This window comes from Protopterus annectens, chromosome 13.part0 (genome assembly GCF_019279795.1).
Source record: "Protopterus annectens isolate FY-2018-M chromosome 13.part0, PAN1.0, whole genome shotgun sequence".
Classification (NCBI taxonomy): Eukaryota; Metazoa; Chordata; order Ceratodontiformes; family Protopteridae; genus Protopterus; species Protopterus annectens.
In genome coordinates this window covers 797,675,676-797,699,840 of record NC_056747.1, presented here as the reverse complement: position 1 = coordinate 797,699,840, position 24,165 = coordinate 797,675,676, and the positions used below count along the sequence as shown (strand labels likewise).

General features: G+C 38.0%; 1 protein-coding gene across 3 annotated transcripts in view; it reads right to left on the bottom strand.

Annotated features, from left to right (window-relative positions):
* The window catches only part of TRPV2 (transient receptor potential cation channel subfamily V member 2), a 1,022,245-nt gene that overhangs the window by 130,359 nt on the left and 867,721 nt on the right, over positions 1-24,165 (bottom strand). For all 3 annotated transcript variants that reach the window (XM_044054526.1, XM_044054527.1, XM_044054525.1), the window contains exon 14: positions 21,449-21,576. In XM_044054526.1, the coding sequence (XP_043910461.1) occupies positions 21,449-21,576 (128 nt within the window). The remainder of the gene's footprint in view (positions 1-21,448; positions 21,577-24,165) is intronic.

The following is a 24,165-nucleotide window of genomic DNA, read 5'->3' as shown; positions in this document are numbered from 1 at the left end:
TCCAAACCCAAATGAGCTCTGCACGTAAGGCAGGTGCAACCAGCCAAAAAGCAAACTCAAAATCCAAACAAAGGAGCCCAGCACCAAGAGTGATACCTAAGTTTATTACAAAAGTTAATAAATCACAAATGGTAGTGAAACAAACCGGTTTCGGCAGTCTTGCCTTCATCAGTGATTACCATCTTGATTATGTAACAGTCTATATATACATACAGCACTACGTCTCAATCAAGTAATTAAAGAGACAGTGATAGCAAGAGAACAGTAATAACAAAAACTGAAAAAATCTGTATAGTATATGAATGAATAATCTAATTTTTAATTTCTTGCTGTTATTAGCAAGGAGAAGGGGAAAAAAGAGCTCCTAGCCTAATAATCCACATATTTTCTTTATCATTCAAAATACTATGCCACCCTAACTTGTTCAGTCTATCACCTACTATCTTGTCAATAATACAAAAATGAAATATTGCTGATTTATGATCACATACATGTCTGTAAAGTGCATTGATCATTCGTTTGTTTTGAATATCACTTAGATGTTCAGCCATTCTTATTCTGAAAGGTCTAGACGTTTGCCCAACATAAAAGGATGAACAGGAACATGTGGCCAAATAGACCACCCAGTCTGTTAAACAATTTACAAAATGCTTGATCCTATAGATCATTTGAGTATTTTTACTAGAAAACTCCTTAGATTTAGGCATGTATCTACAAAAGGAGCAATGTCCACAAGAAAATGACCCAACCAATATGTCCCCTGTAATCATTAGTTGTTTCAAAGAGTGATTTCCACCGTTCAATTTGTAATGATTAAAATACGACCCCAGTGTTCATCCCCTACGATATGAAAACTTACATCTATCCATAAGGAGACTTGATAGTTCTTGATTATCCATAAGAATATTCCAATTTTTATTAATGCCATTTCTAATAGCATGAATGTTTCTACCATAGGTCGTGACAAATCGAATATTATCCCCGGAGGTACGAGTTTTTTCTTTATACTGCAATAATTCTGACCTGTCTGGTACACTACCCCAGTTCCTGGCTGAAAGGATGGTCCCTGGTTTACATACCCTAGCTCTAAATCTATCTATTAAATCAGTCTTGTGATGTTCATAGTCAACATTGGAGGAGCATATCCTTTTGATGCGTAGGAATTGTGACTTGGGAATATTCCTTATGATATGATCAGGGTGTAAGCTGGTTGCCAGTAAAAGACTGTTATACTCTGGATATTTGCGGAAGACCTGGGTTGATAGAGTATTATCTTCATTTCTACAAATTTTGACATTAAGAAAATGAATTTCTTGTTGATGCATGTTAAGCATAAATTCAATACCCCACTTGTTTTCGTTGAGGTATTGAACAAATTCTAAAAGATATTCTGTGCCTGCCCGCCAAACCATCCAACAGTTGTCCAGGTACCATTGCCAGATGTCCATCTCCCTCTGAAAAATGTTGTGTGAATTATCATATCTAAGGAATTCCTCAAAATAGCCCATAAAAAGATCTGCATAAATGGAGGCAAAAGATGCCCCCATAGCAATACCACGGACCTGCCAGTAATATTCTTGTTGGAAATAAAACACATTCTTCGTAAGGACATTCTCTGCCATACAAATAAGTAATGTGTTAAAGCCTGGTGGACAAATGTCTGCTTTATTGAGCCAATATTCTAGAGCCTCCAGCCCAGCCCAGTGTGGAATATTAGTATATAAAGCCGTGACATCCAATGTACACATTATCCAATCTGGTTCTAGTTGGGTGTCACTTAAGATCCTCAGAAATTTTGTTGGATCTTTGATCCTGGATCTGACCATAGTCAAAAGGGGCTGTAAATATTTGGTAAGGAATCCTGCTAAGGGTTCCGTAAACAAGCCCATACCAGATACTATTGGTCTTCCAGGTGTTTTTTGTAAATTCTTATGGATTTTAGGCAACAAATAGATTATTTGTTTCTGGGGATCTTCAACTGTAAGATGATTTAGAACTGACATACTAATAATACCCTCGTCAGCTGCCAGCTTCAAAAAGGAATCAATCTGGTTGGGTCTAGAGGCATTGGCATATAGTGTATGGCATTCTGGAGTTGTCTCTGGGCCTCTGATAAGTAATAATCCATATCCATAACTACAACTGCTCCTCCTTTGTCGGCAGGAATAATGACTACATTATGATTATTTTTTATATGAATAAGTATAGTATATGAGTAATCCATTCGTATACTATACCGATTTTTTTCAGTTTTTCTTATTACTGTTCTCTTGCTATCACTGTCTCCTTAATTACATGATTGAGACGTAGTGCTGTATGTATATATAGACTGTTACATAATCAAGATGGCAATCACTGATGAAGGCAAAACTGCCGAAACCGGTTTGTTTCACTACCATTTGTGATTTATTAACTTTTGTAATAAACTTAGATATCACTCTTGGTGCTGGCCTCCTTTTTTCAGATTTTGAGTTTGCTTTTTGGCCAGTTGCACCTGCCTTACATGCGGAGTTCGTTTGGGTTTGGACTACATTGTTTTACTTTGCTGGGGCCTCCTGAGTGATCGGATGTATATTGTGGTTGTGTATGCTGCATTTTTACTTTTAGCACTTTATTTTCATCTTCTATTCAAGTATTATTTCACCCAACTTGGACTATCATCTACTGTGACTCATAGGTAGAAAGAAATATTATTCATATCTTTTGGACTTATTTTTTGGTGAAGTGTTTTCTTACTAAAGAAATTCTGCTTGTCAGGCATGGTGGCATTTGAAATATCCTACGTCTGAAACATCAGATTAAACAGAACTGAGATGGAAGTTCACATTTAATGATATTTACTCTTGGGAAACCGAGGTCTTTGGTTATTTTGATCAACCTTATGGGACTGTGACAATACGATCGAAGGGTCATTGTGGCATATGGAACTATTGCAGACCTTTATGTTCTATATGTAAATTCTTCAGTCCGCCATATTGTATTGAATTTGCGACTACAAGATTATAGGGCAGGTGTGTGCTTATGGACTTATTTGGGTCTTTGGAACAACTTAACAAGCACTATTGATGTTTAATATGTGAGGCTTGGTTATAACTTGTTATAACTGATTGAGACAACAGGATCAAAGGGTCATTGTGGCATATGGATCACTTGGGCCTTTGGGACAGTTCGTAGAGGCCGTAATGTTGAACTGCTCTACTGTTTTGTGACAATAGGATTGAAGGATTGTTGCGGCATATGGAGTAATCAGAGGTTTACCTTGCAAACCTTTTGGACTAAAATTTGCTATATTTTCCTGGACTGCAACTGTGACAATTGGGTATTACTGTGTGCACGTGGACTAATATTGAACTTGGACAATTACAACAGGTACCTATGGTGTACTGTTTTCCATGTTTCACATGTAGGAATTCTGATTATAATTTGTATTGTTTTATAGCAATAACATGATTCAGACTTCTGTGGCGTACGAACCACTAGGGTCTTTTGGGACAGTTTATTAAGACATTAATGGTGAATTATTTGTGTATAATATACCTTTTTGCGAGTCACAGTTATTTGATAGGGTTGATTTACTCACACATTTGTGGAGTTCTATACTAGTGCATTGCATAAAAGATTGGACGCTTTTTTGATACTACTTATAGTTTAAACTTTAGACGTCATTGTTTAAACCGAATTATGTCTGTTCTCTTATAATACTTTACATACAAGGTTTTGTACAGTTGTTTCTATTGAATATAAAAGATTAGGTGGACATTTATTTAAATATTAAATTATTCAAGGTCCCTAATTATTACGGAATCTATGCTTCATAGGGGGACAGTATTTGCATTTGTATACTGTGTTTCTTTTGGAGCAAACTACCTGCTCCGTTTTTTTAGATGGCATTGTATTATTTAACCTTTTTAACATATTGTTTTCCTTTCTGTGCGATGCATTATTCACTATATTGTTGTTGAAAATTATTTCTAACAGGGAGTACACTATATAAGTATAGCAATAATCATTTGGGTGCTATTCTCTTAAATAATTGTTTGATATATTTTGGGAGCTAAAAACTGACATATAATAGTTAATAATTGGGACAAACTTTTCACCTTTTTGAGCACCCTACTCATCCAAATGGATTTGCTAGCCTGAGGTATCATATGAATGATTTTTTTGTTTGGACCTCTATATATGTATATATGTTTATATATATATATATATATATATATATATATATATATATATATATATATATATATTTTTTCCCTTGAACTAATTATTCTTGGACAGATCTCTTAGTATAGTAAGAGATACCTACCATGGATTTAGTCACTATACTGCAGGGTTTATCTGCAGATAAAAATTACCTTCAAGTGTTTGGGGTTCAAGATAATGGTGGTATCATTACTGGGGATCCTAGGGATCCAAATGATCTATGTAAGAATCTTTTCATAAAACTGACTAAAAGTATGACTGATTTACGTAGCTCAGTCTGGCACCTTAAACTATTTAAGGCCTATCAGGCTACAAATATAACTCCAAGGGGTTTGAGAATCTGGTCGCAACCATATGTTAGTAATCCAGATGATGTTAGTAATCCGGATGATGTTAGTAATCTGGATGATGTTAGTAATCCGGATGATGTTAGTAATCTGGATGATGTTAGTAATCCGGATGATGTTAGTAATCCGGATGATGTTAGTAATCCGGATGATGTTAGTAATCCGGATGATGTTAGTAATCTGGATGATGTTAGTAATCCAGATGATGTTAGTAATCCGGATGATGTTAGTAATCTGGATGATGTTAGTAATCCAGATCATGTTAGTAATCTGGATGATGTTAGTAATCTGGATGATGTTAGTAATCCGGATGATGTTAGTAATCCAGATGATGTTAGTAATCCAGATGATGTTAGTAATCTGGATGATGTTAGTAATCCGGATGATGTTAGTAATCTGAATGATGTTAGTAATCCAGATGATGTTAGTAATCTGGATGATGTTAGTAATCCGGATGATGTTAGTAATCTGGATGATGTTAGTAATCCAGATGATGTTAGTAATCTGGATGATGTTAGTAATCCAGATGATGTTAGTAATCTGGATGATGTTAGTAATCCGGATGATGTTAGTAATCTGGATGATGTTAGTAATCCGGATGATGTTAGTAATCTGGATGATGTTAGTAATCTGGATGATGTTAGTAATCCGGATGATGTTAGTAATCCGGATGATGTTAGTAATCTGGATGATGTTAGTAATCTGGATGATAGGCTATATGAGGAATGGGCACAAGCACAGCAAGATGCAACCATGTCATTTGTTAAAATACTGTCCTCCTTTTATGAACGGTCAATTCAGACCAACATCATAGAAACCCAACGTATTTGTGAGGAAATCAAGACATATGAGGGTCAGACATTATACCAAGATTATCTTCATAAACTATCCAAAGATTTATTAGTAACAGAGAAAAAATTAAGGAGTAAGAAACTACATAAGTTTCACAGGGATTTGACAGACTATGAACAAGGTAAACCTTTTGGGATAAAAAAGAATGTTACTTTTCCTGATGGGGATTACAGGGGGACTAGACCCAGAAGGAAGAGACCCAGATCCATTTTAAAGAAACCCAAAAATGATTATAGCAGCACTTCAGGGGGGGAATCTTCTGTTACTGAAACTGAACAGTTCAGGGGTCTCCAGCCCATAAGAAACAGAAAAATGTTGACCACCCTTTAGGCCTAGGAAACATAGGGGTGGGAGAAAACATCACAGACTTGGAGAATTTGGAAACATTGTTACAAATGATAATTTCCAAATAGCAGAATGCTCAAATGTACTCAACATTTCCTCTGGAACATTATCTGAAACTGCTATTAAACTACTTAACAAGGGATTAACATATGTTCCTGGTTTTTATGTCCATGAAGACAGTATCGTGAAAGATGTTTTGTCATTTTGTCGACTGTTGAATTTAAAACAATATTTTGGTCAACAGGGTGACTCTCAAATATCTACTGATTTTCATTTCAAAAAATCTACTTCAGTCCCCGATGGATAAATATGTCTCCATATTTCAACAATCAGTTCTCAAAGATCTACATTTTCATGGTTATGAATCTCGGATGCTGGGTCATAACTTGTCTGGAGTGGAACAACAAGCCCTTAGGGAACTAAAAAATAATCATAATGTAGTCATTATTCCTGCCGACAAAGGAGCAGTTGTAGTTATGGATATGGATTATTACTTATCAGAGGCCCATAGACAACTCCAGAATGGCATACACTATATGCCAATGCCTCTAGACCCAACCAGACCATTCGAAAAGGAGACTGATTCCTTTTTGAAGCTGGCAGCTGAGGAGGGTATTATTAGTACGTCAGTTCTAAATCATCTTACAGTTGAAGATCCCCAGAAACAGATACTCTATTTGTTACCTAAAATCCATAAGAATTTGCAAAAACCACCTGGATGACCAATAGTATCGGGTATGGGCTCGCTTACGGAACCCTTATCAGGATTCCTTACCAAATATTTAAAGCCCCTTTTGACTATGGTAAGATCCAGGATCAAAGATACGACAGAATTTCTGAGGATCTTAAGTGACACCCAACTAGAACCAGATTGAATAATGTGTACATTGGATGTCACAGATTTATATACTAATATTCCACACTGGGCTGGGCTGGAGGCTCTAGAATATTGGCTCAATAAAGCAGACATTTATCCACCAGGCTTTAACACATTACTTATTTGTATGGCAGAGCATGTCCTTATGAAGAATGTGTTCTATATCCAACAAGAATGTTACTGGCAAGTCCGTGGTACTTCTATGGGGGCATCTTTTGCCTCCATATATGTGGATCTTTTTAAGGGCTATTTTGAGGAATTCCTTATATATGATAATTCACACAACATTTTTTCAGGGGAGATGGACATCTGGCGATGGTACCTGGATGACTGTTGGGTGGTTTGGCGGGCAGATACAGAATATCTTTTAGAATTTGTTCAATACGTCAACGAAAACAAGTAGAGTATTGAATTTACGCTTAACATGCATCACCAAGAAATTCATTTTCTTGATGTCAAAATTTGTAGAAATGAAGATAATACTCTGTCGACCCAGGTCTTCTGCAAATATCCTGAGTATAACAATCTTTTACTGGCAACCAGCTTACACCCTGATCATATCATAAGGAATATTCTCAAGTCACGATTCCTACGCATCAAAAGGATATGCTCCTCCAGTGTTGACTATGAACATCACAAGACTGATTTAATACATAGATTTAGAGCTAGGGGCTATAAACCAGGAACCATCCATTCAGCCAGTAACTGGGCTAGTGAACAAAACAGATCAGAATTACTGCAGTATAAAGAAAAAAACAGGTACCTCAGGGGATAGTATTCGATTTGTCACAACCTATGGTAGAAACATTCATACTATTAGAAATACCATTAATAAAAATTGGAATATTCTTATGGCTAATCAAGAACTATCAAGTCTCCTTATGGATAGATGTAAGTTTTCATACCGTAGGGGACGAACACTTGGGTCATATTTTAATCATTACAAATCGATGGGTGGAAATCACATTCTGGAACAACTAATGATTACAGGGGACATATTGGTTGGGTCATTTTCTTGTGGACATTGTTCCTTTTGTAGATACATGCCTAAATCTAAGGAGTTTTCTAGTAAAAATAGTCAAATGATCTATAGGATCAAGCATTTTGCAAATTGTGGAACAGACTGGGTGGTCTATTTGGCCACATGTTCCTGTTCATCCTTTTATGTTGGGCAAACGTCTAAACTTTTCAGAATAAGAATGTCTGAACATCTAAGTGATATTCAAAACAAACGAATGACCAATGCACTTTACAGACATGTATATGATCATAAATCAGCAATATTTCATTTTTGTATTATTGACAAGATAGTAGGTGATAGACTGAACAAGTTAGGATGGCATAGTATTTTGAATGATAAAGAAAATATGTGGATTATTAGGCTAGGAGCTCTTTTTTCCCCTTCTCCTTGCTAATAACAGCAAGAAATTAAAAATTAGATTATTCATTCATATACTATACAGCTTTTTTCAGTTTTTGTTATTACTGTTCTCTTGCTATCACTGTCTCTTTAATTACTTGATTGAGACGTAGTGCTGTATGTATATATAGACTGTTACATAATCAAGATGGTAATCACTGATGAAGGCAAGACTGCCGAAACCGGTTTGATTCACTACCATTTGTGATTTATTATCTTTTGTAATAAACTTAGGTATCACTCGTGGTGCTAGCCTCCTTTTTTCGAAAAACAGAAAAGCTCCAATGCGCTATGAGTTTTCTAGGAATAGGAGTCCATTGGTCGTTTGGAGCTGGAATTCTCAGCTCCTTCAGCCCCTGTATAAAACACGCTAAACTGTACTGCTGATCTAACCAGCATATCCTATAACTGAAAAGTTCATCTCTACTTGATTCCCAAGTAGACTATTCTCCTCGGTCTGTAAATGCTCTAGCACTTACTCCTACAAGTACTTGCAACTTGATAAAGCACTCTTATTATAGATAGTACCCACCAGCCCCAAAAACCCACTTCCCGAGTCCTTTGAGAAGTTCTTTATCTACTACTTCTAGTATGCTAGAGGGATCAGTTGCTAGTGTCCTCTCCAGCTCAACTGGGTGAACCTGGGAATATTGAGGCAATGTTACAATTGCCTCATGTACACTGAACAATCCTCTCCTTCTCCCACAAGAAACACAAATACATGCGAGATGCAACTATACAGCCAAAACTGGAGGCTGAGCTCTCTCAACATAGGACTGGCAAGACCAGACAGGAGGAGAAGGCAACCACACACAATACATACCCAGTCACACATGGTACCATCACAACTTCATCATACACATACTCACACAAAGACATACTCTCGAGGCTCTGGTCAAAAATTTACCAAAACAGCAGAGGCCACCAAAGCAGACTTGCCCAAACAACTACCACCTCATGACCCAACACATGCAACACATAAAGACCACACAGTCAGAGTGTCAAACAGTCCACAGCCCTTAAGGCCAAACAAAATGCCAGACACACTTGTCATTGGTGATTCCATAGTCAGGCACACTGGCGTCCCGCTCACCAGACTGAGGTAAGGAGAAGGTCACAGTAAAGCTGCCTGTCGGGTAGCTAGAATCACTTCCTACTGCTAGCACGCAAGCACTCAGGTCTCTCAACAGCAGGTACAAGTACGACTCAGTCATTGTCCACGCTGGTGTCAACGACCTGAGGCGTGCACTCTCCTTGACTACACATGAAAAGGGACGTCGAGGAGCTCTCTGATTATGTAATGACCCAGGCAGGTATATGACCCTGACCTTGAGCAGTATCCTACCTTCACCTAGAATGATGCCACAATACAGTGATAAGATGATCAGCTTTTAATAATTGGCTTAGAAATTCTGGTGTCATTCAAAGGGATCAATGTCTGTCTGCCTGGGATGACATGCTGGACAAGCCACGCTGTATGAGGGGCGGGCTTGCAACTCTGTCACCCACAGGCTTCCGGATATTGGCAAAGGCTCACTTGCCACCCCCATAGTGCCTTTTTAGGCAAGGCTCAAATTCTAAACCTACCACCCTAGAACACCAAAAGGAAAAAAACTAAGGGTAATGCTGCTCAATGCCAGAAGTCTCAATCTCAAGATGCACGCACTGCGAGGCGGCCCTTCCTCAATATGGAGAACATCGGAGCAAGTTCAAAGGTGTTAACAGCTGACAGAAACCTGGTTCAAGGCTCCTGAGAGCAATTCCCAGCACTAACAGGTTTCACCTCATATCATACGTTCCGGCCCCAAAATCCGGACAACACCAGAAAGGAGGGGGGTGTCCATATTCATAAAGGACACCCACCTCAGCTGTTGGTGGCAACGCCATCGATGCATCGGAGACCATCCAGGTGTGCAATTAACCACATAGGCAAGACTGCTCTGCAATTGGCAGCATGTTGGGCCACCCTCTCAAACTCAGGAACCTCACATGGCCTTCCTGAAAACGTCTGGAGGGATAAATGTATCTCAAACACCATCATGCACTAGGTGACTTCAACTACCCTAATATAGACTGGGAACACTACTCCAAGCCCGAACACCTCTAACCCAAAGATTCCTGGGTTCATAAACTCAATGCCATGCCACCAGAACAACTAGTCACCATCCCCACAAGAGGTGAAACATACTTGATCTCATCATCACGAACATGGGATCAAAATGTTCCAACACCGGAGAGTATACCCCCTCACTGGTGAGATCAGATCATAAACTGAAAATCAGCTTGGAGGTCCTCCATCCCACGCCCCACCTGAAACAACAAAAAGACCACAGTGATGAAAAACTTCTCAAAGCCGATTTCATTAACTTCTAAAAACTGAGTGTGGTCTCCCTTTAAGGGCCCCTGAGCCGGTGGTAACATTACTCAAACCGCTGAATCACTTACAAGGAAATGCCTTCTACCAGCACCTACCAGGACTGCATGGATCAGGCAATCCCAAACAAAACTAAGACTCTCTGTACCAAAGGCAAGGCCGTCCAGATCTGGTGTGGACCCCAGCCATAAAACAAGCTCTACAACAAGGAAGCTACTACAAGATAGAGCCAAAATCTTGAAAGCAAGTGAGACACCTTTGATCATTACCTAAGTAAAAACTAAGAGCTCTCTCATAAATCATCAAAAGGCAAATTTTGAGAAAAAATGCCAAGGACTCTAAGACAATCATAACCCTAACCTATGAATAAACCTAATTGGAATCACCCGATTTATATACTAATATTCCACACTGGGCTGGGCTGGAGGCTCTAGAATATTGGCTCAATAAAGCAGACATTTATCCACCAGGCTTTAACACATTACTTATTTGTATGGCAGGGCATGTCCTTATGAAGAATGTGTTCTATATCCAACAAGAATGTTACTGGCAAGTCCGTGGTACTTCTATGGGGGCATCTTTTGCCTCCATATATGTGGATCTTTTTAAGGGCTATTTTGAGGAATTCCTTATATATGATAATTCACACAACATTTTTCAGGGGCGATGGACATCTGGCGATGGTACCTGGATGACTGTTGGATGGTTTGGCGGGCAGATACAGAATATCTTTTAGAATTTGTTCAATACGTCAACAAAAACAAGTAGAGTATTGAATTTACGCTAACATGCATCACCAAGAAATTCATTTTCTTGATGTCAAAATTTGTAGAAATGAAGATAATACTCTACCAATCAGGTCTTCTGCAAATATCCTGAGTATAACAATCTTTTACTGGCAACCAGCTTACACCCTGATCATATCATAAGGAATATTCCCAAGTCACAATTCCTACGCATCAAAAGGATATGCTCCTCCAATGTTGACTATGAACATCACAAGACTGATTTAATACATAGATTTAGAGCTAGGGCTAAACCAGGAACCATCCATTCAGCCAGTAACTGGGCTAGTGAACAAAACAGATCAGAATTACTGCAGTTTAAAGAAAAAAACAGGTACCTCAGGGGATAGTATTCGATTTGTAACGACCTATGGTAGAAACATTCATGCTATTAGAAATGCCATTAATAAAAATTGGAATATTCTTATGGCTAATCAAGAACTATCAAGTCTCCTTATGGATAGATGTAAGTTTTCATACCGTAGGGGATGAACACTTGGGTCATATTTTAATCATTACAAATCGATGGGTGGAAATCACATTCTGGAACAACTAATGATTACAGGGGACATATTGGTTGGGTCATTTTCTTGTGGACATTGCTCCTTTTGTAGATACATGCCTAAATCTAAAGAGTTTTCTAGTAAAAATAGTCAAATGATCTATAGGATCAAGCATTTTGCAAATTGTGGAACAGACTGGGTGGTCTATTTGGCCACATGTTCCTGTTCATCCTTTTATGTTGGGCAAAGCGTCAAACTTTTCAGAATAAGAATGTCTGAACATCTAAGTGATATTCAAAACAAGCGAATGACCAATGCACTTTACAGACATGTATATGATCATAAATCAACAATATTTCATTTTTGTATTATTGACAAGATAGTAGGTGATAGACTGAACAAGTTAGATGGCATAGTATTTTGAATGATAAAGTAAAATGCCCGTTGGAATGTATTAGGCTAGGATGCAGCTTCCCCTTCTCACCAAAGGATAAATTAAAAATATGTCTTATTCATTCATATACTATCCAGCTTTATTCAGTTTTGTTATTACTGTTCTCTTGCTATCACTGTCCTCTTTAATATGTTTCATACTTGATTTGCTGTGGAACAAAATGTATATGTGAGGCAGAGACTGCTACATAATCAAGATGGTAATCTTGACCAATGGATGGAGATCGTAGACTTGATTACTTGATTCACTACCATTTGACAGAATGATTTATTATCTTTTGTATTAAACTTAGGTATCACTGTGGGCTAGGCTTTTTTCCAAAAACAGAAAAGCTCCAGTGTGCTATGAGTTTTCAAGGAATAGGAAATAAAACCATTAAGAAATTTAGTACATTTCTTTTAAAGAAGAGAAGAAATAAGACAAACTTGCAGTATTAAAAGGAAGTTCCAGGCATATTGTGGGTCAAACAAGAGCCAGCCAAATGTAGAACATTTATTTAATCATTTTTATTTGTTTATTTATTTGTTACTGGTCCCCCAGCACCACCCAACTGACCATTCATCCTCCTCCTCCTAAGGGGTGGCTATCAGATCCACAGGAGCTCTTCAGCACCTTCTCTTGGAGAGTGCAGTGGTTCCCACCTAGGCGGGATGAGGTGCCCACTCATCTTTACCTGAGGGGCTTATCAGTGCTTCCCATAGTGCAGCTTAGGCTTTGCCCATCCCCTATGGCCCTTTCCTTCCCGGGGTGGACTTATTGGTTCTTTCCCTGTTTTAGAGGTGAAAGTTGGATAGTAGGGAGTGGGCCAGTTTGTAGACCGGGTAGACCTTCCCCAAACACCCCTTAAGCTCATTTTCCCCAATGTACATCTGTAAAGCTCTGCTATGGGCTGCCTACTGTAGGAAGTATGAATGCCTTCAAACATGTCTTCCTTTGGTGCATGCTAAATCCTGCTGGGTATTATCACCTGAGTTGGTCCATTTTCCACAGATGCAACACTTAGTGTTCCCTTTAGGTATCACCCAAGTGGTTAGCTTTCCCCCAGGATGGATGTGTCATCAATGAGTAATCCCTACCATCTACCAAGGCCTGACCCCTCTGCTTTCATGCTACTAATTGAATACAAGCTGTCTGGGTTATAGTCGTGACTTCATCCATCTATCAGCCAGCTAAATAATTGAGAAATCAAGGGGGTCAGGAGTGTGTTGATGCTTATGCAATCAGACTAAAGCAAATAATGTAATACTGTGTGAATCAGGTGATTTGCTGGCATGAGTGATAAGAGACAAAATAGTATTTTTATCAGAAATGATAAGCTAAGGGGTAAACTATTATGAATCTGATTCAGCACAGGAAAAAGACATAGATGTGCATTGTATGAGGAAATTGACAAGTGTGCAACGTAACATTTACAGAAGAGAAGGAAATGCATAAAAATAGATTGTGTGTGTGAAAATTAAATACTGAGGCAATAAAAATCAAATAAATAAAGACATAAATTCATGAGACTGCATGGAATCCAAGATGGTGTCATAATAAATGAGCAAGCAAGAAACCACAGCCTGTGTAAATACTGCAGCTTCAGACATGAAAAGGTGTTCTGTACTAGCAGTATAGCTAGGATGGAATTAATGGGGTGGGGGGCTGCCCCAGGTGAAAGGTTTTAGGGGTGGTTGATTGGCAGATGCCAGTAGTGCGGAAGTGCAATGCTAGCATTCCGAAATGAATTCCAATACTGCATATGTGTATTTGTGGTTATGACTGAAGCACTTTGTGTGTGGCAGTTTAACTGTAGTAAGCCATTTGTTATATCTGTAGCAAGCAGTTTGCTATGGTTTCAGAGTAGAAGAGCTTTTTATTGTAATTAAGTATTTATTTATTTTTTGGTCTTAAATACCATAGGTTTGGGCAAAAACAAGTATGAATAATAAACTGATGTCTGAATAAAGATTCACTTTTATTAAGAAAGGTACCTTGACTCAACAGCCTTCAAGAATATAAACAGAATCAGTTCAAACCACATTCTTAAATACTTGTTTTATTATAATACAATTATTTGAATCATTTAAAGTAAGACCAGCATTATATTCCTTAGAAAAGCAGCTGACAAACAAAATTTGTATTTAATCCCCAGGGACGATAAGTTTGACATTTTAGTAATATAACTCTCCTTATATAACAACCATTGTTTTAACTCTTCCCTCAAATAAGATGGATGATGTAAGAAAATCATATCATTTATTTACTTTATGTTCTACTTCCATAAAATGTCTAACTCTACGGCTAGCTATTTTTTACAATAAATATCACCTACATGTGCCAATATTCTCTTTTGCATTGCTCTTTTTGTTTCTCCTATGAAAAATTTAGGGCCTCCACAAAAATAGCATACAGAACACCCACTAAATTACATGTTAAATGCTGTTATATTTTATATAATGCCCCATTAAGCATTAATTTTTCCTTTCCTGCATACAGTTGCAGATTGTATATTAAAGCAGAAACTGAATTTCAAAAAGAAATAAAAAAGACAGAAATGCTACTCAAATGGGGAAGAACAACAATGCAACATGTAAGGGAAAGATGGCCAGCCACCCAGAGCCAAACAGAAGTGGGGAAGGAAGTGATGAAATAATTCAAACTAAAGGACATCCTTTTGGAGGTTAGAAAAAATTATATAAGATTAGAGGACTATATGAAAGAGACTGATAAACATTTAAACAAAGTTACTGAAGTTGTTAATGAGCACACAGACACCATGCAAAAGTTAATCCAGGAAAATGAAGGGTTGAAATACAGAGTGGCAGTAACAGAGGCAAAACTGGAACTGATAGAAGCAACAGTGATAGATCTAGGATTGAGCAAGAAGAAAAAAAAATATCAGAATAAATGGCATATCAGAAATACTAGATATGTAATGGACTTAGATCCCAGAAACAGACATATTCATATAGAGTGAGCCCCAAAATATTTCACTACAATTTTATGTAACGAAAAGTGAACATATATGCATGTTTCTTGTGTATGTACTAGGGATAATTGTTCTCTGCAGTTTCTTCATCTGAGGTTCCCTAATACTGCAGAATGAATATGGCTTAGAGTAACATGTTCAGCTTGCCTTTTTGTCTCCAAATGTGTCTTGTCTTTCCAGTGAGAAAGGCAGAGACCTGGATGCCATACTATAAATAATTCATGTGATGCACCTTCTGTTCAGTCATGGGGCAGATATGATATGACTATGGAGTCAGACTGTAATTCTCTTGAGCACTTTACTAATAATGGGAAGGTTCACGAGAGCACATGACCTATAACTACTGGTGTAGCATATTAACATGTGCCTAACCTTTCAGGGCTGGCCTGTCTCTTCACCAGTTTCCATGAGAGGCCAGGCAGGTAAGGGGGTACAGATTTGTTTTATCAGTTTGTTAATGATTTACAATATAACAATTTTCAGTTTAAATTTGAAGGTTTGCAGTGGTGTTTGGAAGCTAATTTTCTTGATTTGATGTTGAGGGGTTCCCAGGAAGGAAAAATTATTACCTCTGAACACAGAAAATTTGAAGATGGTAATATATACTTGCATGGTTCTAGTTTCCATCCTTATCATCATATTCTCTCCTTACCCTATGGGGAATGTTTGAGAATTAATAGGTTATGTAATGAGGATGTTGATTTTTTTAATGAGAGTCGGAGAACTATGGACATGTTTTTAAGTAGGGGTTATGAAAGAAAGGAAATTATTGATTCATTACAGAAGTGTTTATGATAAGAAGAAATAATACTACCTCTCAGTCTAGTAATTTTGATAGATATAGCTGTAGGCAGAATAATTATTGGGAAAATAACAACAATAACAATAATGTTATGAATAAGAGGGATGTTTATTTCATGACCACATAGAATGTTCTTAGTGAACAAATAGTCAAACTTTTAAAGCATTATTGGTCTATTTTACTGAAGGACAATAATCTGCTAAATGTGATTAAACCTTTTCCATCTGTCTCTTTTACTAGAGGCCGTAGTTTGGGAGATTTACTAGTTCGTAGTAAATTTATTTTACCTACAATGGATGCTCACTGGTGAATTAATATTAAATGTGGAACTTTAGCTGTGGAAAATGTTCTATTTGTAGTCATATTGTAATTAATTTTCCTAAGATTAATGGAATTAATTTTAAATCTGTATAGTGGTTTAATTGTAACACTGAAATAATCTTATGTTATTTATTTATTTATTTAGTATTTATTTATTTATTGACATTTGTTGACCAGGAAAGTTCACTGGGTCAAAAACCCATTTTCAGTGGAGGCCTGGAGAGAAAAGCTCCACAGAACATTACAAAGTATTACAAAGTATTCTAAAAACATAATAATGAAGGATACATTACTCAAGCCCCAACACCCTAGCCCAAGGTTCCTGGAGTTCATTCATAAAAAATGCTAAGTGGAACAAAGTCACCACCATTCCCACAAGGAGAAAGAAAAATATACTCACCTCATCATCAACAACACATGGGCAAAAATGCTACACCGAAGTATATCCTCATTGTGAGAGTCATCAGACCATAAAATCTCACTGGAGATCCACATCCCGCCCCCCCCAAAACAGCAAAAAACCACTCAAAAGAACTTCTCAAAAGCAAACTTCTTCTGTTAAGACTGGAGTGGCTTGAGCCAGTGGTTGAGCCAGTGGAAACCACAACACCCACTGCTGAAACCCTTACGAGCATGCCTTCTAAGAGCACCTCCAGGAAATGTAACTGCAAAATCAAGACCCTTCATCAAGACCCTTTCCAAAGGGTGGACCCTAGCGTCTGGTGGACCCCAGCCATAAACAAACCTACAACAAGAGAGAGAAAGCTACTACATGAAGAGCAAGGCATCTAAAAGGGAAGGCAGTCTCTACTACTAACTCAAAAAAACATCACTCATAAATCCAACATGACAACTTTGAGAGATGACACTAAAGACAATCATAAGGCAATCTTTAGCTATAAGTATTATGTTAGAAACCTGGAAACCTGGGTTCAAATAATTTTCCAGAATTAGTCCAAAGTGATAAAAAAATCATTGAACCCACAGTTACTGCCAACATAGTGGCAGAGAGGTTCAGTGCAAAATTTCTCCCCTCCCCCCAAAAGGAGAAATATCTATCCCAAGAGTCCCTAGCTCCCAAACGATCTCAGATGCCCAGGTGAGAGAGCTTCTCTAAGCAAAAAGCACACATCAATGGACCCGTGACGTCCCCCCCGGCTGTGTGCTACATGAACTCAAACCAGCGGCTAAGACACATAAGCAAGGCTGTTTAATCTAGCCTTTACTACTGGATACGTATGCCGAAGACGGCGCTGTGGTCCCCAACTGTGGTCCCACTCACAAAGAAGCGGTGGAGTACATGACCCTGGAAATTACCGCCTATAAGCTTGGATTTGATCATAAGACAAGCTATGGAGAGGATCATATAATGGAACTCATAAATAAAGACATTGGGGACCCAGACACTGGATCCTACCTAATTTTGAACTTCAAGGCAGATCCTGGCTCTTGTGACTAAGGCCCACTTTTTTCGAAACAGTCACTAACAGCATTGATGACCCACAGCAGTTCACACAGCCTAATACCACCTAGCAAAAGGCTCAACACAATACCCCCATGGGTACTGATGGAAAAAAAACCAGCTTTTAGATAGAACACCCATAAGGTCACAAGGCGGGTTGCAAACTCAGTCAAGTACAGAACACACAGGGTTAAAGTTACAGCCATGTCAGAACTCGGCCCGTCACGAAACTCATTTAGGCATTCTTTTTGTCCTGGGTTGTTCTTGTTCGGCATTCAGGAAGGACAAGGCAGGCAGGGGACTGCAAACTGGAGACAATAACTGCAGATGACTGCAAATCACCACCTGAACTGATACACTCCCAGACACAGACGCTCCAGAGGTCTCAGAAATGATAACTGGTGCAGCCAATGCCAAAATAAGCTAATAGTCATATATAGTAGTCATACTCCTTTACAAAAAAAATACAGTAACCCCCTAATTAAACTCCAGGTGGTAATCCATTAAACACGTGAAGGTTAAAGGAACCTGGGGACCCAAGTTTTTTCACACCTACATTGCCAAAGTGGGAGTTGAGAGTGAAAGTTAGGGAAGACACCATACATTGCCCACCTGATCGCAGATCAGGAGAGGTCCGATCAGGACTCTCGCCAAATTCCCTGCACTCTGGACTCTATCCAACCAACGATGAGCACAAACCCGACACCGGCGGCAGCCTGCCCGACATGGAAAAGCAGCCAAAAAGACCCAAAGTTCCTCACCAAAAAGGATAAAGGGGCTCAAACATATAAGATAATGCCCACTGAAGAAACTCCAGCTCTATCTAGTCGCATACCGTCTGCTCAGAGGTGATCTGTGCCCGATACAAGGCCATGTCCAACCTTGGATTAATGGACATGCAAATCCACCAGAGCATAGGTTTCACCGGAATCATTCTCTGCCACTGCTGGACACAGAGGCACATGCACTAAGTATTATAGTATAATATGGTGGGGGTGGTGATTACACACTCTGGCTAGGCTTATAAATGCCCTAGGGCAGATAGCCTAGTATGAACCTATGAACCTATACATGTATAAAAGCAGAGATATATGCACTACAGTACAGTACCGAGTTACATTGCCAGTCTTTTTGCATCACAAAATAACACATTAATCAAGGATACATGTATGTAAACAGAGATATGCAAGTATAGCACATAGTTTACATTACTAATCTTTGAGCATTACATTGCATTGGTAAGAAGTTGCATGTATAGCATAGCATGTATATGCAATAGTACCATATATAAATGTGTGTTTGAGAACAACTGATTAATGAGCACAAGGCTGAATTACGTTTAGGACCTGCCATTCACTCCAATGGAGACCAGGAAGTTTGCACTGTAACTTCCAATGGGCGGAGCCTAAGCCTTTTGACAGAATAAAATTACATCTTCACATTTCAAACAAATGTTCATATGTCTGGAACCAGAGGTATTATGAAAGAATTATAAATTACAAACTCTTCAGCTCAAACTATTTTTATAGTGGTAGTATTCTTTAGGTTCTAGGTCTTAAACCGAATTTTATAAGTCACAGTAAACAAAGTAATTATTTCATTTATAATATTTTGTAAACAACTTACAATATCTCAGCAACCACTTAAGTTACACACACACTGTCAGCAGCATTTTATTCATCCAGCTGAGAGCTTTCATTTGAGGTTAAGTAGCTCTGCCTGTGTTACCTGGTTATTTAGATGCTTAGAAAAATGTGAAAATTATATGTATATAAATTAATATTAAAAAAAACAACAGTTAATATCTATTTACCTAGACCTAAAATCCTAGGCCTTAAACATTTGTTCTATATGGACACTCAGAAACCTCCAACTATTCTCTGTCTCATATCGCTTACTTAGAGGCAATCTCTGCTTGACTTACAAAGCCATGTCTGACCCAGCTTTGTTAGAAATGCTACATTTAAAGAAATCCCAATCCCTCCACACCACATACTCCAGAGACCTCAACCTCATTATCACAATCAACAGAACATGCTGGAGGGACAGGTTCATAACCCAGAGACTGCCCATGCTATGGAGTAGACTTCCCATACATGTCAAGCAGGACACCTCACTGGCCTCTTCAAGAGAAATCTTGATGAGTGGGTGGGAAATAGAAAATTCACCACAGAGATCACTCCAGTGGCTTTACTCGACAGAGGCACTGGGAACTAAGGTTGGGTGGCACGATGCCAGGGTAATCCTATGGGCTAGGCTTGTAAAGGTTCCAGGGCCATTAGCCTAGTACACACCTATGAACCTACACTAGACAGACATCAAATATTAATGCAGTTGTGTTTGCCATTGAGTAAGCTTTACGAGGAAATCATTTAAAACCTTGTATGTAGCATGGTTTGGGAATTATTGATACTTATGATATTGATGCAAATATGAACTAGCAATATTTGATGCCTAGAGGTGTCAGTAGGAGTTAACTGCAGATGCACCTGGAGGCACCACTTGGATGTAATGAGTTTAGGAATTAATTAAGGGATGGTTTTAAGGGGGCTTGTTTGTTTGACAGAGGCAGGAGGAATTGTTGAGGTAGTGCAATTTCAGTGCTGATTTAAAGGTTTTCTTACTGTCATTTTGAGTTATTTGTGAGGGTAAGGCATTCCAATGTTTAGCAATGCTATGGGAATACAGGCACTGTCAGGCTCTTTTGTTGGGTTTGATTACAGTTAACAGTTGTTCGCCTGAGGATCTTAGTGCTCTCGAAGGAGTATGAGTTTGTAGGATAGAGCTGAGTGTTGGGCAATAGTTGGTTTTGAAAATTAGTTTGTGGGCTAAAGTTAATTGAGTATATAGGAGATGGTGTGAGAATTTTAGCCAGTTCAGTTCTCTCTCAGCATGGCAATGGTGTGTACGGTTGGGCTTTCCTGAGGCAAATTTAGCTATTTTATAATAGCAAGCTAATAGTTTATTACTAAGGGTTGAGTGGAGTTTAGTAAAAATGGCACTAGCATATGTTTTACAATGTCCATGCAACTTGTTCTATAATGGAGAGAGCCAGAGGGCTTTCAAAGTTAGACTTCAGGAGCATACAAGGGATATTAGGAAAGGTTGTTTGGAAAGCCCTCTGGCTGCACATTTTGCTAAATTTCATCAGGGAGATTTTATGTTGTTAAAAGGTTATGTTTTGGAACAGGTTGGGACTGATATGGGTGAATTGATTACTATCAAGGATAAATTATTGTGTAAAGAAACAATGTACAGTTTAAAATATAATACATTGGCTCCAGCAGGGCTGAACAATTAATGTAATTGGAAGTATTTGATTAAGTAATTATTGAATTTATTATGTGTTAATTGCATTAATTTATGTGTGTATTTAAGGTGTTGTCTTTTGAATGTTTAACATAATCCTTGAAGGTTTTTTGTTGGCCGAGGCACTAGAGATTAAAATGTTTTAATTTCCTCTGTCTGTGAATGTGGCTTTCCATTAAGACAATGTTTCCCCACAGTCCCCACACCTGCCTGAATAAGATAAACACTTAACTGCCACTTCTTCCAAGACAGCCCTTTGGCATTCTGGTCTGGCTCCTAAATGCATATTACCATTGTCAAAAACTATTAATAACTGGTATGTCAACAAACATCTGCACTTTAAAAACACAGCTGTAATAGTGAGCATGGAATAGGTACTTGTGCTTTGGTGTAAGACAGTAGCATTTTTGGGATAGTTACCTAAAGCATCTCCTGTTATCATCTTTTCCATCAGGAGTAATTCCCACTTTGATTGTCTTCCCAGTCTGAAACTTCTCTCTCAGGACCATAGGTAAACTTCCTTCAATGTGCAAAATTGTGACAGCCCTCTGTGGAGTTAAAGCATTTCCAGTTAAAATACACCTCATTATAAGCTGTTTAATTATGACATCACTAAAGCAATGTGGCTGTATTATACAATGAAGAAAGTGCACCTTGTAAGCATACAAACCGATGTAAACAAATGACCCACTGAGTACACCTGATTGTTGTACCCAGTCCCTACAGAGATCACCGTTCCCCTACTGTTGTCTTCATCCTCATCATTTAGCAAGCTATTCTGAGTCTGTCTCTTGACTTGTAAAACATCACTTCTCTGCAGGTTATTCCAGGCTATATCAGCAAGAAGTTCTTATTTAAATCAAGAACATCCAAACAAAGGCACATGTAGTGTGAAGGACCAGAACCAAAAATAAAACACTTTGATGTAGTATAATATATTTAATAAAATCCACCGAAAACTGTAAAAAAATCTTACAAAGCAGATTAGTAGTAATGGTTAAGCACTTTCATCCTTAGTATAGGACTTCATCAGAACCCTTGAAAACATAAAAAGTGCTAGTATAAATACCAAAAGGAAGTCATGTGCAAATGTCAAAGCTGACAAAATAAAATGTGTGTTTCTGGTAAAACATACATTATTATAAAATGCTTGCTAAAGATCTACAAATCCTAGATTGTACATAGAAAAAAAGATTTTATAACTATAGTTTTGCTGCCATTAAACAGAAATGTTCTCATTAAGATCAGGGTAGCAGGATGCATTTAGTTTTAATTGCCATAATAGTTCTCAGTAATCAGTTTTGGTTTCCCACTTCTACTGTTAAAGGAAACAAATTCCAATATCCCAAATAAAAACTTGAAAAATTGGTGCATGCCTGTGTGTGTTTAATTAAACAATGCATTGTTAAGATTACACTTGGAAATTCCGTATTCGTGCTCATAAATACATTTGCGAAATTGTCTTTCTGTCTTTCCCACATAAAATGCAGGGCAAACAGAACACAAAGCAATATAAATAAGTCCCTTGGATCCACCGTTACTATCAGCCAAGTATGGGGTTTCGCCCAGAGTGTTGTATATACTCTCATTGACGTTAAAAATATTGCAGTTTCTTATAATAAGATTTCTGATTTCCATGGGGTGTGAATTATGGATGAGTACTAATGAATTCGTAAAACTTTTAACATCAGTATTTGTGTTGGTCACATGCTGAGGTAATTATTGAAAGCTACCTCTGTTTCAAGTAGTGGGAGGTATTTGGTCTCCCACCCACTAGAGATCTCATTCTTCAGTTGATCTTAGCCAAAAGGCCAGGAAGCGATAGAGAGATCTCATTCTAAAGTTCAAGTAGAAGTTTCTTCAGGTAACCCCTTTGTAGGGACATGTCCATGATTGTATCAGCTTCACTTGAGTAAAAGTCAAAGTTGAATCACATATGAACTGACCTAATCAACTGACCTCTGCAAATATTTCACTTACATAGCTGTGGGTGGCAACTTGTGTAGTGTAGGTAACTATTTGAAAAAGTTGTTTTCCTATAAATGGTAGATCTAAAATATTTGTTGGTCATGTCTTTCAAAATGGTGACATCTAAATAATTAATACTGTTGTATGAGTGGCAGGAAGTAAATCTCAGAAATTCAGTTGTATGGTTAATGTGGTCTAGGAAATCAATCAGGGTGTTGGTCTGTCCTGACCACGAAACAAAGATATCATCCAAAACATGTAAATATATATGCCAATACTTGCTGTAGATTGAATCTAAAATGCATTCCTTTTCCCACAAATAAATAATGAGGTTGGCATATATGGGGGCACATGACATGCCCATGGGTACCCCATAGGTTTGTCAAAACTATTCACTCTTGATAAAAATGAAATTATTGAGTAGTACTAGTTCGGTAAATGGCAACAGAAAATTAATAAGTACATCATCCAAGTTGGTAAGGTCAATAACAGCTTGATGGAAAAGTTCTAAGCCAGTGGTGTGGGGAATACAAATGAACAATTCAACAACATCAATCGTAACAAATTTGACAGAATCAGCATTTTAATCTTGCTAAATTTTGGATAAAAAAATTCCAGAAATCTTTTAGAATGTGATTTATCTGTTTTAGAGAATTTTTTTAAAATGTGATCAATGAAGACTGCCATAAGATATGTCTCGGATCCTTGTGCTGCGACTATTGGCTGGTAAGGGGGCTCCAAAGTGGTGAGGATTGAGATTCTTTAGTTACTGCCCCGAGTTAAAGAGGGCTTGTCACAGACCTTACCAACTTGGACAATGTACTTATGAATTTTCTGGTGGCATCTATGGAACCAGTACTACTCAATAATTTCATTTTTTTTTTGAGGGCGAATGCTTTCGACAAACCAGTGGGGTAGCTATGGGCTCGTTATGTGCCCCCATGTATACCAACCTTATTATTTATTCCTGGGAAAAGGATTACATTTTAGATTCAAAATACACAGAGTATCGGTGTATATATTGACATTTTTGGATGACACCTTCATTTTGTGGTCAGGGCAGGTTGACACCCTGATTAATTTCCTAGACCACATTAACAGTACAACTAGATTTCTAAGATTTACTTTCTGCCACTGATGGGGAGTGCCTTCTGTGTGGTGTCTGCATG